This window comes from Coregonus lavaretus, assembly GCF_964263955.1.
Source record: "Coregonus lavaretus genome assembly, chromosome: 2".
Classification (NCBI taxonomy): domain Eukaryota; kingdom Metazoa; phylum Chordata; class Actinopteri; order Salmoniformes; family Salmonidae; genus Coregonus; species Coregonus lavaretus.
The window spans coordinates 50,862,243-50,881,581 of record NC_139989.1 but is presented as its reverse complement, the minus strand read 5'-3'; the positions used below and the strand labels follow the sequence as shown (position 1 = coordinate 50,881,581).

The following is a 19,339-nucleotide window of genomic DNA, read 5'->3' as shown; positions in this document are numbered from 1 at the left end:
CACACACACACACACACACACACACAAAGCAGCCTGTCTCACTTGGCGGAGGGTTTGATCTCCACTCCGTTCTTCAGCCATTTGACCTGAGCGTTGGGGTCATGGAGCTCAACATGCATCTGGGTCCTCTTGCCCTTGTCCACGGAGTAACACTGCTCTAGCTTCTTCAGGAAGGCTGAGTGACGGGAAAGAACCACTGTTATGTCTCCAGCCTTTACACATCAGACACAACAACCAGAATAACCCCAGCAACACAATACACCAGACTACTTCCCTTTTAGAGCCCCTCGGGCATTCACTATAGTACTGCATTCCCTTTCCCAAACACTCTCAAGTATAAATGCCCACGGCTTGCCTACTTCCTCCTCCAGTATCTCTCTCTCCCCCCTCCCTCTTTCTCTCCCCTCACCGTCACTCTTCTTGGGTTCCACCTTCTTCATCTTCTTCAGTCTCTTGAGCAGGCCCCTGAGGTCTGTGATGCCGTAGTCAAAGGCGATCTTCTCATAGTCACATGGCTTAGCATCCTTCAGGATCTCCCACACATCCACTTCCTCTTTGGGCTCGTCCCTCGCCTTTTTTTCCCTGAAAGAGAGGGGGAGAGGAGATTGATTGTGTGAGAGTGTGAGAGTATGTGTGATTGCTCATAATGGAGTTAACTCCACTCCTACCTTTTTTTGAGGAGGGCACTGAAGTCCAGGTCACCTGCATCCTCTCCTGCATCTCCCCTGGGGACAAGAAAGGGTACGAGTGGGAGAATTAGGTTTCCTACAGTGTTAGGTCAGGTCAGGTTAGAGGAGTCGCTCATTTCAAAAATAATATACAGTATACTGTACATACAAATATACATGTTGTATACTAAGGTTTTACTTATGATCAATCAACAATGAATATCTGTGCTATTTCAATGCTATAGTGGTGAATCATTGTTGGTTTACAAAAATATGGAAGAGGACAGGGAAGAGAAAGAATGTTACTGGACATACAGTAGATGGTACTACACTACACTGTGCAAAGACGAACGAACATACACACACACACACACACACACACACACACACACATTCACTTTCTCTAACGTAAAGACACATCAACGATATAGTATTGATATAAAAGTCATAAAAACAGGGACGGAATTCCCATATACACACAAATATACAGACAGTACACTGTGATCGCACAGTATCGCACAGTGTCTGTAGCCATGGCTTACCCTTTTTTGGCGCCTTTTATGCCTCTGATAACACAAAACAGGATGATAATGAGTGAGCATATAGAGCATAGTGGGATGAATAAGTGCATACTGACACTTTGCCCGCCTAAATTCAATGGGACATAAAAACCAGCATACTAGTGTACACACACACACACACACTCGCACATTTGAACACACAGTAACAAATAGAGGTCAATACTGAATGTAACCCAAACACCGATACACTGTACATGTACAAGGCTGTACATTGACACATATATACACAGTAGATACTGTATCAATGTACACATAACACACACACACACACACACAGGTGGAACACACAGGTACTGCTGATACACACCCACACAGCACTTTTCTTACACTCACATAAAGATCCACACATATGACACCTCATGATTGCATCTCTAATGTATGTAATCCATGGGAAAATACACTAGTTCCACTTGAGGCCTTTTCAAAAGGGCCACACTTAGACAGACATACAGTACCAGAAATAGCCTCACATGACAAAGAACACATGAGGGGAAGCAAGGGCTATTTCAGATCTGAACACACACAGTGGACAGATGAAGAATTCCAAAGGTGGGAATATGGAAGCACACGAAGAGAATCCCAAAGAATGGATTCTGAACACACACAATGGATTCAGGTTCTGGAAGAAGCTTAGGACAAGGCTGCCTTATAACAGAGAGGCAGCAAGGCCAGATGCGGAATCGCTGAGGAGGAGGATGGGGGTACACACGGATGAATCGCAATGACTGGATTCTCCATACTTACTGACAGTGGGAGTTGGAACGCAAAGACCGCCACATGCTGTGGCAAGGTCAACACTAACCCATCCAACAACCTTTGTGGTGTGGAAGGTTATTTGGCGTCTTGGGTTTTCAAACTTTAAATTCACGCTTGTATCTCATCTCTTTTTTCATATCTTTTCATTTTTTATTTTATTTTTTACAGAAATTCACAAAATAAACACAAAAACACAATATGAAATGGTCCTTTGAACGTTGTGTTTCCTTTCTTACCCTTGCTTTTTGTCTTATTAGGAGAGGAAATCATATTTGAAACAGTGACTAGAGCGAACTGACTGGCGGCAGCACCATGCCAACAAACAGAGGGATTTTCTACAGCTTTACAGCGAGAGACAGAGCTGCTGCACACATACTGAAACACAAGTCTTTGGAGACAGGGAAGAGAAGACACCCGAATACAGAGATACAGACATACAGGGATATACATACTGAACAGACACAGAAATAGAAACACATGGTCACATAATGTACAACTGACACACAAACAAACATACAAGTTAGTCACAGAGACACACCAGTAAGTCACAGAGACACAACAGTAAGTCACAGAGACACACCAGTAAGTCACAGAGACACACCAGTAAGTCACAGAGACACACCAGTAAGTCACAGAGACACAACAATAAGTCACAGAGACACACCAGTAAGTCACAGAGACACACCAGTAAGTCACAGAGACACACCAGTAAGTCACAGAGACACACCAGTAAGTCACAGAGACACACCAGTAAGTCACAGAGACACACCAGTAAGTCACAGAGACACACCAGTAAGTGACAGAGACACACCAGTAAGTGACAGAGACACACCAGTAAGTGACAGATACACAACAGTAAGTCACAGAGCCACACCAGTAAGTCACAGAGCCACACCAGTAAGTCAGAGACACACCAGTAAGTGACAGAGCCACACCAGTAAGTCACAGAGACACAACAGTAAGTCACAGAGACACACCAGTAAGTGACATATACACAAATAGACATGAATGTACAGATAAAGACAAAAAGAAAAGGCAGATGTATAGTACAATGACAGACATATAGTGAAGCCAAAACACACAGACACCATAGACACCTACAAACACAGATATGGGAGCCAGAAAGACAGTCAGGGGAAGATATACTCACAGAGAGGGACAGATGCCCAGAGGCAAAGATAGAGAGAATAACCAACATATGTGAGGTGGGAGAGAATGATAGATGATATGTTGAATGGAACCACCCTGACAGTGACACTCACGATCGCTTGAAGGCATCCAGGATGTTGGCGGGCTGCTCCTCTTGTACGGCTGAAACATGACAGAGGGAGGGAACGGTGATAGGAGCACTGGACTAACTGACAGACAGTTGAAAAATCTGGATGAATAATGGACTGAGTACTGACACTGAATAACATCTACCTGCCACATTTACATTTTAGTCATTTAGCAGACGCTCTTATCCAGAGCAACTTACAGGAGCAATTAGGGTTAAGTGCCTTGCTCAAGGGCACATCGACAGATTTTTCACCTAGTCGGCTCGGGGATTAGAACCAGTGACCTTTCGGTTACTGGCACAACGCTCTTAACCACTAAGCTACCTGCCGCCCACATCATTATACATACTGTATCAAATATTGAATGACTTACTGACACACTCACTGACCACAGGTTAAGTGACAGATACACGACTAAATGGCTGACAATGATGGCCTGGGAGGGACCCACCTTCCACTGTGACTTCAAATGTACAGCTGTCACACTTGTCTTTGGAGGTGACCTCACAGCGGTAGCCACCTGCATCTCCTTCCACTACTTTTATGATGCTCATCTCATATGTGTAGACCTAGTTGAGATGGTGAGAGAGGAAGACATACACCCTTACAATATATACACACGCACACACGGTACACACGGTACACACGGTACACACACACGGTACACACGGTACACACACACACACACACACAAAAGAGTAACACAGATGTACAGTAGACTTTCACTTGTGCAGATTTGAGAGAATGTGAAAACAGTGATACACACACACACACCTTGGAGTTCCTGTCATAGGCCTCTTTAAACTGCACGTGCTTGCCGGCCTTGCTACCCAGGTCCAGCCACTTCCCTTTCAGCCATTTCATGTTGGGCTTCCTCAGCAGGTCAGATGAGTCCACTTTAGCCACAAAGGTGACGTTCTTCCCTGCCACCCACAATTTACATCAACAATCAGCAATTCTAACCTCTAGATACTGGTGTTGTTAGGATTCTTATGTATGATCCGTATGTGAGTGTCAATCCAAACTTCAGAGTGCTACAGTATGTCTCAGAGAGGGGGAAGAGGGCCGGGGTCTCACCTTTGATTACTGTAGTGCTCTCTGGCCTCTCTACAAATAGTCCGGTCAGCTCGGACTGCCCCCCTGGGACAGTCTCTAAAAATAGGGAGAGGTCATAGAGGTCAGGGGTTAGAATAATGTCATGGATGACTGCTCATCAGACATCATAGACACAACAACATCAGTAAACAGACAAATAGAGACAGTAGAACAAACATTAGACCAAAGCGTCTAACCTTTGTTTATAAATCCCTCTATCTTGTTGTTCTTTCATCCATTAATTTATTTATATTTTGTCTACTAGGCAGCAAGATCAAAAGGTCAGAGGTAAAGCTTGCCTTTGTTCACCCTGTGACTTATTGAGACTTCTTGTATCCACATTTAGCAACAGCTTTTCCCAAAGACAGAGAAAAGTGCTGCAGCAAATGTTTCCACTCCCTGAAATGTCTCCGCTATTATAATGGATGATCATGAGAAATCATGTCACATGACATCAGTCTTGTATTTAACTGAGGGTCAGTATCCAAGTGTCTAGTCAAAACCAGAAGAGGGCCTCTAACAGCAGTAAGGTAAGCCCTCCAGGGAATGAACAAGGAACTAAAAACACATCTGAAGACATGTTTATCCATCCCTTTCCACTAGTCATCTCCCACTTTGACAAAAGTAAATATAGCTCTTTAATGTTGTGATATTATCAAAGCATGACTGCTTGCTCCTGTTCCTTTACGTGCTCCCTCCTTTTAAAAAAAGGATTGCATTGTTTTGTGTCAGCAGATAGACAAATACAAGCTTAAGTATTTGTTTGTCTTACCATCATCAGGCAATTCTGTATCAGGAAGAAAGAGAGAGAAACACAGCGAGGGAACACATTAGCTACAGTATCTTTACTGTAATCTGAAAGATGAGCGTCTACTGAACAGTTATGAAAACCTGACCTGCAGGTGCTCTCTCTCACACACACAAAACATCTCTCTCTTCTCTCTCTAACTTGGATGAACACTTTTCAAAATTGAGGTAAAAACTAAACGGTTAATGAGTTATTTCCTCAGTCGTCAAATTCAAACTTCAAACCAGTTGGTGACACTGTACTCATCATGACTATTCTTGAGAATTTAGGGGAATTATTAACGATGCAAACGGAAAACAATTTATTTGTTCTCTCACCTTCTGAATCTGACAAGAGCTCTACGGAAAAAGAGAGTTTATAAGCATAGAGAAGTAAGTAAAAAGCCATATCGATTGACCAATCGAGTAGAGTGAGTAGGACCCCGGGTGAGCATCCATCGGGTGAAAAGGTTGTCGAGAGAATGGAACAAGGGTCAGGAGTCAAGTGAGGTCATGCACCTCCATAAACTCAGAGAGACACACCGCCTATGACCCTCTCTCTGCTTTTATGGGCTCAGTTAATTTTATTGGAATCAAGTGACCCCTGTGCACAGATCCAGGCTCAGTTCTGTAGTGTGATTTAAATCGTTTCAGTTAGAATGTGAGTAAGTCAAGCTGATCCTGGAACAGCACCCAAGGGACACTTTGCCTTCAGCTCTTTACACTATTTCGCTCTCACATTGGAAACTCACTGCGGTTTGAAACTGTGAGAGGTTGGGAGTGCAGCGATATACAACACCTTAAAATGGAACAGCAGAACCGGCAACCATCAAAACCATCCAAATTCTTCAGTCAGATTATTATGGGGGATAATGCGTATTATGGGAAATATTACTGTAGGTAAATATCACTTAATTCATTATTACTGTAACACTTCAGGAACAGATAATACCTTGATATTTCATACCAACATCTTTTGCAATACAGTACTTATAGTGATGAATGATAAGGGATATGGTATTGTGCAGGAATAGTATTTGAACTAACCCAACAAAAAACAGCAAAACTTGTCATCAACTTATCCTTCTATTAAACCATTACCTTAGTAAGTGCACAAATACACACATGTCACGATATATACCCAGAGTAAATATATACAGTATATATCATTTTGTCATTTGTAATTTAGATTATGTTTTCACTCTGCATCAATTTCAAGTCAAGGTCATTTGATGTTTAATACAATTCCTTCACTTGGATGCTTTGGCGAAACCATGATACTGTATCATGTAATGTCTAATCTCAACAGATCAGGGGTGAATTTCCCAAAAACATAAATATCATATTTAGCACTAAAGATAATCTTAAATCCATTCATGAGCAATAGAAAAATGATGATCTTTATGCCATTTTGGCATTTTGCCAATATGATCTTTATGTTTTTGGGAAACTCACCCCTGATCTCTAGTAATTAGTATCAGTCGGCGCTGATATCTCAACAGCTATCTGTCAGACTGATTCTCTGGGTCTAACTTACCAACAGATGATTCCTAAAGATCTCTACATAAATGATACAGTATCCATAAACCCATAAAATAGGCCTGCAGGATCTCTTCCATTACTGACTGCCCTATACAATGGTCTGTACTGCTACAGTCAGACTATGAAGGCCTTCGCCAGAGCAATCCCAGGATTCAGTAGTCTCCGTTTGTCAGTCCACCGTGACGGACACTCAGGTCTCCGACACACCAACAGACCGTGCCGTGACTGAGACTGACAGACATGCACGTTAACCAGGTGATTGACAAGAAGCAGGGAAGCACACAAACACAGAGGGGTAGTTGTGTATTGTTTCCTTTCCTTACCATCTCCGCCCTCACTTCCCTCTGAATGAAAAGAAACAATTGGTACATAGACATTAGTACTGCGGACAGCGAAGGGTTAAACAACAACCAAATATACCCTGTCCCTGTGTACTGAGTCTGTGACTGGAGAAAAAAGTTGCACCGCACGATGTGCAGAGATGTGGATATGTGAATATATGAAATACTAGATCATAAAAACAAGACATATAAAAATACATAGGCTTACCCATGATGACACTGGCATACATGCTCGTTCATACAAATACACACACACACACACACACACACACACACTGATACATTTGTGCATTCATACAGTCACTTCACTACAATCCTTTTTGTTACAGTACCCTTTATTGTCTCAGGGGGCTTCGCCTCTGATAAAAGAACTTAGAAGCCAACTTTTCTTTTTTTGGGGGGGGAAATAAATTCCACAAATTAACTTTTAACAAGGCACACCTGTGAATTGAAATGCATTCCAGGTGACTACCTCACGAAGCTGGTTGAGAGAATGCCAAGAGTGTGCAAAGCTGTCATCAAGGCAAAGGGAGGCTACTTTGAAGAATCTAAAATCTAAAATATATTTTGATTTGTTTAACACGTATTTGGTTACTACATGATTCCATATGTGTTATTTCATAGTTTGATGTCTTCACTATTATTCTACAATGTAGAACATTTTAAAAATAAAGAAAAACCCTTGAATGAGTAGGTGTGTCCAAACTTTTGACTGGTACTCTATATGCAGAAGCACACACCGAAATACCCACACCCACACCCACATGACACTTCCGCAAATATGTATACAGGATACACACAAACAAGTGAAGGCTAATATAAAGTGCATTCGGAAAGTATTCAGACCCCTTCACTTTGTTACGTTACCGCCTTATTCTAAAATGGATTAAATCGTTTTTTGCCCTCATCAATATACACACAATACCCCATAATGACAAAGCAAAAATGTATTAAAAATAAAACACTGAAATATCACATTTACATAAGTATTCAGATCCTTTACTCAGTACTTTGTTGAAGCACCTTTGGCAGCGATTACAGCCTGGAGTCTTCTTGCGTATTACATTTACATTTACATTTACGTCATTTAGCAGACGCTCTTATCCAGAGCGACTTACAAATTGGTGCATTCACCTTATAGCCAGTAGTACAACCACTTTACAATGTTTTTTTTATTATTTTTTTTAGGGGGGGGGGGGGGGGGGGGTAAGGGGGGGGGGGGGGGGTAGAAGGATTACTTTATCCTATCCCAGGTATTCCTTAAAGAGGTGGGGTTTCAAATGTCTCCGGATGACGCGTCTCGCGTATGACGCTACAAGCTTGGCACACCTGTATTTGGGGGGTTTCTCCCATTCTTCTCTGCAGATCCTCTCAAGCTCTGTCAGGTTGGATGGGGAGCGTCGCTGCACAGCTATTTTCAGGTCTCTCCAGAGATATTCGATCAGGTTCAAGTCCGGGCTCTGGCTGGGCCACTCAAGGACATTCAGAGACTTGTCCCAAAGCCACTCCTGCGTTGTCTTGGCTCTGGAGCAGGTTTTCATCAAGGATCTCTCTGTACTTTGCTCCATTCATCTTTCCCTCGATCCTGACTAGTCTCCCAGTCCCTGCCACTGAAAAACATCCCCACAGCCTGATGCTGCCACCACCATGCTTCACCGTAGGGATGGTATAGGCCAGGTGATGAGCGGTGCCTGGTTTCCTCCAGACATGACGCTTGTCATTCAGGCCAGAGTTCAATCTTGGTTTCATCAGACCAGAGAATCTTGTTTCTCATGGTCTGATAGTCCTTTAGGTGCATTTTGGCAAACTCCAAATGGGCTGTCATGTGCCTTTTCCTAAGGAGTGGCTTCCGTTTGGTCACTCTACCATAAAGGCCTGATTGGTGTAATGCTGCAGAGATGGTTGTCCTTCTGGAAGGCTCTCCCATCTCCACAGAGGAACTCTGGAGCTCTCTCAGAGTAACCATCGGGTTCTTCTCCCACGATTGCTCAGTTTGGCTGGGCGGCCAGCTCTAGGAAGAGTCTTGGTGGTTCCAAACTTCTTCCATTTAAGAATGACGGAGGCCACTGTGTTCTTGGGGACCTTCAATGCTGCAGAAATTTTTTGGTACCCTTCTCCAGATCTGTGCTTCGACACAATCCTGTCTTGGAGCTCTACGGACAATTCCTTCGACTTCATGGCTTGGTTTTTGCTCTGACATGCACTGCCAACTGTGGGACCTTATATAGACAAGTGTGTGCCTTTCCAAATCATGTCCAATCAATTGAATTTACCACAGGTGTACTCCAATCAAGTTGTAGAAACATCTCAAGGATGATCAATGGAAACAGGATGCACCTGAGCTCAATTTCGAGTCTCATACAAAGGGTCTGAATGCTTATGTAAATAAGTTTTTTTTTTTTTTTATACATTTGCAAAAATTTCTAAAAACCTGTTTTTGCTTTGTCATTATGGGGTATTGTGTGCAGATTGATGAGGACATTTTTTTAAATCCATTTTAGAATAAGGCTGTAACGTAACAAAATGTCTAAAAAGTCAAGGGGTCTGAATACTTTCCGAATGCACTGTATACCATACGTATGTACGCATATCAAGCATGCAATTAGCTACGTTAAATGGTGATCCTCCTGCGTACTTGCATCGAGTTTCTAATTGCGGGGCTGCACATGTCTGCGTATTTTAGCTACACAACTATGCAGGATCGCCATTTTGCCTAGCTTATTGTAGTTGTTGCGTTGCATACTGCGTGGGATGTAAATGAAGGCTTAACACATTCAGACTGAAAAGCTCTTACCCCCTGTTGCGTGTGGGCCTGTGTTAATGTTGCAGGCTGGGCCTGTGTTAATGTTGCAGGCTGGGCCTGTGTTAATGTTGCAGGCTGGGCCTCTGTTAATACATTATTTTAGCAGATTGAACTAACACAGTGGTTATGCTAGCATGTTGCACTTTGCAGGTACACAGACAAACACACACGCACGAAAGCACGCACTCTCCCACACACATTATGCACAAGTGACATGTTAGGCCAGAAAACCTCTTAGCTTCAGTAGCAGGCTGGGCCTCTGTTAATAAAAGATAATGAGGATTTAGGGGATACATTTAACTAACACGAGTTGTTAAGCATGATGCACCTTGTACACATTTATAGAGACAAATACACCGCACACGCACACGCACACACACACACACACACACACTCTCTGTTCAAGTGGGCCCGTGTAGCTCAGTTGGTAGAGCATGGCACTTGCAACGCCAGAGTTGTGGGTTCGATTCCTACGGGGGGACCAGTATGAAAATGTATGCACTCACTAACTGTAAGTCGCTCTGGATAAGAGCGTCTGCTAAATGACTAAAATGTAAAAATGTAAGTGACACGCTAGGTCAGAAAAGCTCTTACCATCTATAACAGGCTGTTAATGATAATATTTTAGGCAGGGTGTGAAATAACTTAGTAATGCTAGCATGATGCACCAGACACCCATATATCAACATACAATCACACAGGTACACTTCCACATAATAGTAGACACACACGTAACACATTCACTAACATGACTAGTAATGCTAGCATGATGCACATTGCACACCCACTCTGTACAAGTAACACATCCAGCCAGAAAAGCTTACCCTCTGGAGCAGGCTGGGCCTCTGTTAATGAAAATTATAAGATTTTTATGTTAGCATGATGTAACTTGTACACACAAACAGGGCCGGCTCCAGGCATAAGAGACAAAAGCGGTCACTTAGGGCCTCAGGCCGCTAGGGGGCCCCCAAACCCCCTCCCCCAAATAAAACTCAGTCGGGGTCTCAATTTACTGTTGAATAATAGAATACAACGTGCAAGTTCAAAATTGTTCTCTTGTTATGTCAGTCACTCAATATGCCATATCAGCTAACAACTTTTAGATTGGTAAATTAGTCTAGCCAGCTATCTAAACTTGTAGTAATCATGGCCGAATACCGACCGGTCACGCAGGGCATGTGCCTAGAGGCCCTGAACTCCAGGGGGCCCCCATTGATTTTGTTAGTCAACCAAATCTCGCTCAGGGCCCCCAACAGGCTAGAGCCGGTCCTGCACACAAACAAACACACACACACACACACACACACACACACACACACACATTTTTACAAGTGACACATTAGGCCAGAAAAGCTCTTACCATCTGTAACACCATCTGTTAATGAAAATGATAAGATATTAAGCAGGGCATTAATTGAGCATGAGTAGAATTAGAATTTAGAATGAGAAACTGTTTTGTCCATTTGTAAAGCTAGCATGATGCACATTATACACACATATCCACACATACATAAACACATACAGTCACACAGGTACACTTCCACATAATAGTATGCGCACACATACAAGTAACACATTCAGCTAGAGAAGCACTTACCCTCTGCAGCAGGCTGGTTTTAGGGGATGAACTGAATAAGTAGTATTGCACCTTGTCAGCATTCACACAGACAAACACACACAAACACACGTACACACACTCACACTCATGCACGCAGGCACGCACACACACACACACACACACACATTCCGTACAAGTGACATGTTAGGCCAGAAAAGCTCTTACCCTCTATAGCAGACCGGGCTTCTGCCAAGAAAATTAAGGGCTTTTAGAAGAGATTATTATTATTATTATTATAGAAGAGGAACTTGAGTAATTGCTGAGTAAATATGGCATGAGTTACACACAAACACCTGTTCATACAGAATGCTATCTTCGTACATTGCATACACTCACGTAAGTATCACATTCAGCCAGAAAAGCTCTTACCCTTTATTACAGGTGGCTCTTCTGCCAATATAAATAAGAGGGTTTAAGTGAGAGGAACCGGACTTAAATGTTGAGTAGAGCTGCCTTACATGATGCAATATGAACTCACACATAGGGTACACATACGCAACTAACACGTTTAGCCAGAAAAGCTCTTACCCTCCTTAACAGGTTCGACCTCTGTCGACCTCTGAACACTTACTCATTCAAGGGTTTTTCTTTATTTGTTACTATTTTCTACATTGTAACTACATCAAAACTATTAAATACCACATATGGAATCATGTAGTAACCAAAAAAGTGTTAAACAAATCAAAATATATTTTATATTTGAGATTCTTCAAATAGCTACCCTTTGCCTTGATGACAGCTTTGCACACTCTTGGCATTCTCTCAACCAGCTTCATGAGGTAGTCACCTGGAATGCATTTCAATTAACAGGTGTGCCTTCTTAAAAGTTAATTTGTGGAATTTCTTTCCTTCTTAATGAGTTTGAGCCAATCAGTTGTGTAGTGACACGGTAGGGGGGTTATACAGAAGATAGCCCTATTGGGTAAAAGACCAAGTCCATATTATGGCAAGAACAGCTCAAATAAGCAAAGAGAAATGATAGTCCATCATTACTTTAAGACATGAAGGTCAGTCAATACGGAAAAGTTCAAGAACTTTGAAAGTTTCTTCAAATGCAGTCGCAAAAACCATCAAGCGCTATGATGAAACTGGCTCTCATGAGGACCGCCACAGGAATGGAAGACCCAGAGTTACCTCTGCTGCAGAGGATAAGTTCATTAGAGTTACCAGCCTCAGAAATTGCAGCCCAAATAAATGCTTCACAGAGGTCAAGTAACAGACACATCTCAACATCAACTGTTCAGAGGAGACTACGTGAATCAGGCCTTCATGGTCAAATTGCTGCAAAGAAACCACTACTAAAGGACAACAATAATAAGAAGAGACTTGCTTGGGCCAAGAAACTCGAGCAATGGACATTAGACCGCTGGAAATGTGTCCTTTGGTCTGGAGTCCAAATTTGAGATTTTTGGTTCCAACCGCCGCGTCTTTGTGAGGCGCGATGTGGGTGAACGGATGATCTCTGCATGTGTAGTTCCCACCGTAAAGCATGGAGGAGGAGGTGTTATGGTGTGGGGGCGCTTTGCTGGTGACACTGTCTGTGATTTATTTAGAATTCAAGGCACACTTAACCAGCATGGCTACCACAGCATTCTGCAGCGATACACCATCCCATCTGGTTTGTGCTTAGTGGGACTATAATTTGTTTTTCAACAGGACAATGGAACAACACACCTCCAGGCTGTGTAAGGGCTATTTGACCAAGAAGGAGAGTGATGGAGTACTGTATCAGATGACCTGGCCTCCACAATCCCCCGACCTCAACCAAATTGAGATGGTTTGTAATGAGTCGGACCGCAGAGTGAAGGAAAAGCAGCCAACAAGTGTTCAGCATATGTGGGAACTCCATCAAGACTGTTGGAAAAGCATTCCAGGTGAAGCTGGTTGAGAGAATGCCAAGAGTATGCAAAGCTGTCAACAAGGCAAAGGGTGGCTATTTGAAGAATCTCAAAAATAAAACATATTTAAATTTGTTTAACAATTTGTTGGTTACTACATGATTCCATATGTGCTTTTCATAGTTTTATGTCTTCACTATTATTCTACAATGTAGAAAATAGTAAAAATAAAGAAAAACCCTTGAATGAGTAGGTGTTCTAAGACTTTTGACCGGTAGTGTATACAATGACAGAATTTCAGAGAGATGAACTAGACTGTACCAAACGGACTGAGTCTGTTGTAGGTTCTTAATTTGATCCCTCTTTTGTTGATCAGAATTTTCCTGCACGGCAGGAAATGCAAACTTGTAGCGTATTCAAGGTTTAAAAAGTATTCTAAAGTTTGTAATTTCCACTTTAAAATGTCAGACTTGATTTGCCCTAACGTCAAATGTATCAACCCCTACAAAAAATATCCATTAATTATAAATCAACATAATAATTCACATTTCCTGTTACTGCAGGGTTATTTTCCTGCTGTAGCGATCTGGCTCAAATTAAGATTCCTACATGTACATATACACTCTCACACACACATACAACTACTCGTATACCCACAAGCAAATGCCTCCACCATCTCTCTGATGAATCGTAGATAACACACTGACTTCAACTTAATGCTGTGTGTATACTAAATACTGTAAAAATAAAAAATGTTGATTCAACATACAATTTGTTGTGAGTTTGCTCAAAAACATTTTTGTTGAGCAAACTCACAATCCTATTGCAGCTGGTTGTTTTACAAATTTTTACAGTGTACACACACATGAACACACACAATAAATAACAATACCACACCCCATACACACACGCACAATAAATAATAATACCACACACGCACAATAAAATAAAGTAAAAAACTGTTTGATGTCTTCTGTGCCTATATGAATGTACCCTACGATGTAACTGTAATGATGAGATAGATGTTCTTCTTCTTTTTTAAAATATTTTATCTCGCTGTGTTCAACTGTGTTGGATCTTTCCTAGCCATCTTGTTTCAAGAGGACCACAATAGAAATAAGTCCCTGACTTTATTGTGTTATTCTCAATGATTTTACTCATGTGCATGTATGGCTTTTTCAAGTTCTATGTGTGCTTGTTTTTGTTTAATGGTTGAATTAATAAACTAAACTAAACGCAACCAGACACACTCTCTTGCACACACACACACACACACACACACACACTCCAGTGCTTGCCAAAATAACCCACATAACAAGCATAACCTTAACCTTAACATAGGTAGCTCTTACTAACTGATTAAACTGTTATCTTGGGTAATACAAATAATAATGAGTAATATATCATTTAAATGAATATAGTCTGTTTTGTCTGGCATAAACCAGTAGGAAAATGTGATAGGAGTGAATATAAACATGTGTGAAGCCTATGTTAAGTGTACTGGTGTGCTATCTGATCAACACTGTCGTGGTGTGTGGTGAGAATCATGCATGGCAACTCTCAGTCTCATCCCCACAGAAAGCTACTTCTGTGATTGGTCTTAGAGGCCTTACCATGATCCTCCGCTGGCTTCGCTGAATGAGGGAAAACAGTTAACCCACATTACATTGGAATGATGACGGGATGATTATGCCCTACTGACTCTAACACAACTAACACAAACACACACAAAGGGACACAGGTTAACACACACACATGCTCTGTTCTCACCCACCCTTATCTGGCAAAAAATAAAAAGGAGAAAAATAAAATCAGACATATTGATTTTAGTATAGGCCTAACCATTCACTGAAGTATTTCAAGTATCAGGATTTGTCATCCATTTGTCATGAGTGGACTCACCAGCAGGTGCTGCTGCAGCCTTATCTGTCTTGGCCGCTACAATTGAAGGACAAACATATACAATAATTAATTGTTACATCCTGAGTGACATAAGTTTTCATCAGTTGTATGTAGAGGTTCTGTAAAGAGAGCAAGGGTTAGATTCCAACCATACCATCTCATTTTACATTTACATTTTAGTAATTTAATCTCGAAAACATAATGGACCATTAAACTTACAATATAGTTAATATAATATAAAATAATCACAGCTGTGAATTACCAATATTTGACTCCACACTGTGCAAATATGCATACATACAAACATTCACAAATGATTTGAATGCACATATATTATGTAGAAGTCTAGATATGCATAATCCACGCCTGCACACAGCACTGTAGTGTAAATTCTGAATGTTGATACATTAATGCATTCCCATGTACATTGTACATACAATATTATACCGGTACTTAGACACATAACACATAAGCACATACAATACACAAATACACATTTTAATGTAACCACAGAGGAGTTGTACATTCACTCAACCTTGCTTTGTGCAGTTCTTACCCATTTCTTCAGGCTCTGCCTCTGGCAAAGAAAGAGTATTGGAATTGGAGTCAAAGTAAAAGTACACTGTATATAGAAACAAAAGTTGGCATTTATTGGGATGACTCATGTACTGGAGGCAGCTCTGCCATGTAGTCATTAGCTGGCACAGCCACAAAGTCATAAAATCAGACCTAACCCTAACCTTAACAACACTGCTAACCTTATACCTAACCCTAACCTTAAAAATAATTTTGACTTTGCAGCTGGCCCAACTAGTGGAAATCGCTAAATTTTGCCTCCAGGACAAGATTAATCCCAATAAACATCAACCTGCTCTAGAAACAGTGGCTACTGTGTGTATATTATAGATAGATATGGATAGTTTTGAAGAGAAGATCATGAAGAATAATGTGACTGAAAAATATCAAAGAACACAGCCTCAAGACTAAGATGCTTTTGATAGGGTTTAAGACCATCAAAGTACTAATATCTGAGATCTACAATACTGCCACAAGGGTGCCTAATGAATGTAGAGATTAAGACTTAGTTACTGCAAAACAAACTGAACCACACAGTAACGGTAATGATCTCTGGCTCAAACTCTGGCAGGACACATGGATCTGCCATCCAAAGCTATAATTTGTACAGACAGTGTCCTTGTTCAGAGCACCTGTTAAAGTGATAACATAAATAGTCTCAATGCCTTGGGATTTGTAGTCAGCAAAATCTATTAAAACAACCCAACCACAGAATTTAGAACATCAACCAGGTCTCCCGAACCATCCCCATCTGATCAATCACAACTGACTTTGCAGAACTATTGTCCCATGAGTGTGCCAAACTGCGATTCTGAGATTTCAGCCTTGGCCTTGGCACTCTGGTTGTTTTGCATGACCCTGACTGTGTTCTCAGTGTTGGCATACTGAGTAGCCGACACGTCTATTTTTGATAAGGTTTGTTTTTCAGGCAGCAATCTGTTAACAGGTCTCAGCACATGTAGTTTTAGCCCTGGCAACACCCACTGTCTTAGGTCTCGAGGGGTCTTTGACGCACAGGGCATTAAATGGCATCTTTAGCCCAGGTTCCGTGCCTTTGCAGCAGGCCCAGTTCATAGATGGAAGGGAAGTGGGTCAGTGAATTTCTGGTGCTCCATTCGCTGCTCAGTCCACTGTTGTTGACTAGGATGGGAGTTATGCACCATAGAGAACATGCCATGAGACGGTAAGCCCCGATGACAAGGCCTTGTGTCCTAAGCTGGCACAAAATATTTGTTTAACCACCCATCACGACATTGTTAAAGGACAGGAGAAATATGGAACATGTAGTAACTATCGCTGCACGGTCTCCTCTGTGACAACAGTGTAGAAGTCAGCAATCAAAATGACAAATCCTGTCCCTATACTACAGTATGTTCCAGGATGGTGGTTAACAGTAAATTGATAGATGAGACCATCCCTAGATTCCATTGCTAAATAAGATGGGTTTGGATACTATAAAAACAGGCCGGAATTTGACAAGTAATTGTCTTTGGTCAGACCAACACCCAACCCCTTCTCTCCTTCAGGCCTTCAGCCCAGTTTGGCTAAGGCTTCTCTCTGGTTACGACCTGTCAGCACTCTCTCTATCACAGGCCGGCTCAGTGTCTCTCTATCTGCCGTATTCATACCAAAAGTTCTAAGTACAGCGCTAAGTCAGAGCGAGAGCAACCCCGACCCTTGAACCTCAGCGCTAATGCTAAAGTTAATGCACAGTGATATGCACACAGTCAATGTGTAACGTATCCATCCCTGTTCTTATGGTTAGTGTTGGTCATTTACGGTCTTATTCTCGATATACTGTAACTTCACATGGTAGATTTCCCTCTTTCTTGTCCTGCATCTTTTTTTATTCACTCCTAATTCTCTCGTCTCACGTTCCCCGTCTTTTCTTTCCCTTACTGTCTGCTTTGTTTGATTTCTCTTGTCTTTCCATTCCTATCTTTTGTGGTTCCATAAGACTGTTTCCACTGGGCTTTTATGGTGTTAAACCTATCTATTCATACTGGACTTATCCACTTCTCCAAGGAGAGAGAGAGAGAGAGAGAGAGAGAGAGAGAGAGAGAGAGAGAGAGAGAGAGAGAGAGAGAGAGAGAGAGAGAGAGAGAGAGAGAGAGAGAGAGAGAGAGAGAGAGAGAGAGAGAGAGAGAGAGAGAGAGAGAGAGAGAGAGAGAGAGAGAGAGAGAGAGAGAGAGAGAGAGAGAGAGGCCATCAAGGGTCAGGTCCATCAGATATGGTCATGGGAAAGATGGATACTATGGTGTATATTTAGCAAATATCATGACTCTGCTGCCCCATTACTGTCAAGCCTTCCTCTAAATACAGTTGAAGTTGGAAGTTTACATTTTTTATTTATTTATTTATTTCACCTTTATTTAACCAGGTAAGCCAGTTGAGAACAAGTTCTCATTTACAACTGCGACCTGGCCAAGATAAAGCATAGCAGTGCGATAAAAACAACAACACAGAGTTACATATGGGGTAAAAAAACAAAGTCAAAAAATACTACAGAAAATATATATACAGTGTGTGCAAATGTAGCAAGTTATGGAGGTAAGGCAATAAATGGGCTATAGTGCAAAATAATTACAATTAGTATTAACACTGGAATGCTAGATGTGCAAGAGATTATGTGCAAATAGAGATACTGGGGTGCAAAAGAGCAAAATAAATAACAATATAGGGATGAGGTAGTTGGGTGGGCTAATTTCAGATGGGCTGTGTACAGGTGTAGTGATCGGTAAGGTGCTCTGACAACTGATGCTTAAAGTTAGTGAGGGAGATAAGAGTCTCCAGCTTCAGAGATTTTTGCAATTCGTTCCAGTCATTGGCAGCAGAGAACTGGAAGGAATGGCGGCCAAAGGAGGTGTTGGCTTTGGGAATGACCAGTGAGATATACCTGCTGGAGCGCAGACTACGGGTGGGTGCTGCTATGGTGACCAATGAGCTAAGATAAGGCGGGGATTTGCCTAGCAGTGATTTATAGATGGCCTGGAGCCAGTGGGTTTGACGACGAACATGTAGTGAGGACCAGCCAACAAGAGCGTACAGGTCACAGTGGTGGGTAGTGTATGGGGCTTTGGAGACAAAACGGATGGCACTGTGATAGACTACATCCAATTTGCTGAGTAGAGTGTTGGAGGCTATTTTGTAAATGACATCGCCGAAGTCAAGGATCGGTAGGATAGTCAGTTTTACGAGGGCATGTTTGGCAGCATGAGTGAAGGAGGCTTTGTTGCGAAATAGGAAGCCGATTCTAGATTTAACTTTGGATTGGAGATTCTTAATGTGAGTCTGGAAGGAGAGTTTACAGTCTAACCAGACACCTAGGTATTTGTAGTTGTCCACATACTCTAGGTCAGACCCGTCGAGAGTGGTGATTCTAGTCGGGTGGGCAGGTGCCAGCAGCGTTCGATTGAAAAGCATGCATTTAGTTTTACTAGTGTTTAAGAGCAGTTGGAGGCTACTGAAGGAGTGTTGTATGGCATTGAAGCTCGTTTGGAGGTTTGTTAACACAGTGTCCAATGAAGGGCCAGATGTATACAAAATGGTGTCGTCT

At 41.9% G+C, this 19,339-nt stretch overlaps 1 protein-coding gene across 1 annotated transcript in view; it reads right to left on the bottom strand.

Annotated features, from left to right (window-relative positions):
* The window catches only part of LOC311139473 (myosin-binding protein C, fast-type-like), a gene marked incomplete at both ends in the record, with an annotated part of 32,409 nt that extends 16,037 nt beyond the window's left edge, over nt 1–16,372 (bottom strand). Inside the window, 10 exons of the mRNA XM_084174355.1 lie at nt 43–175; nt 410–582; nt 669–725; nt 3,268–3,316; nt 3,734–3,851; nt 4,057–4,205; nt 4,360–4,434; nt 5,150–5,164; nt 5,503–5,523; nt 16,309–16,372. Coding sequence (XP_084030481.1) covers nt 43–175; nt 410–582; nt 669–725; nt 3,268–3,316; nt 3,734–3,851; nt 4,057–4,205; nt 4,360–4,434; nt 5,150–5,164; nt 5,503–5,523; nt 16,309–16,372 — 854 coding nt within the window. The remainder of the gene's footprint in view (nt 1–42; nt 176–409; nt 583–668; nt 726–3,267; nt 3,317–3,733; nt 3,852–4,056; nt 4,206–4,359; nt 4,435–5,149; nt 5,165–5,502; nt 5,524–16,308) is intronic.
* Between the last annotated feature and the right edge of the window lie 2,967 nt (nt 16,373–19,339).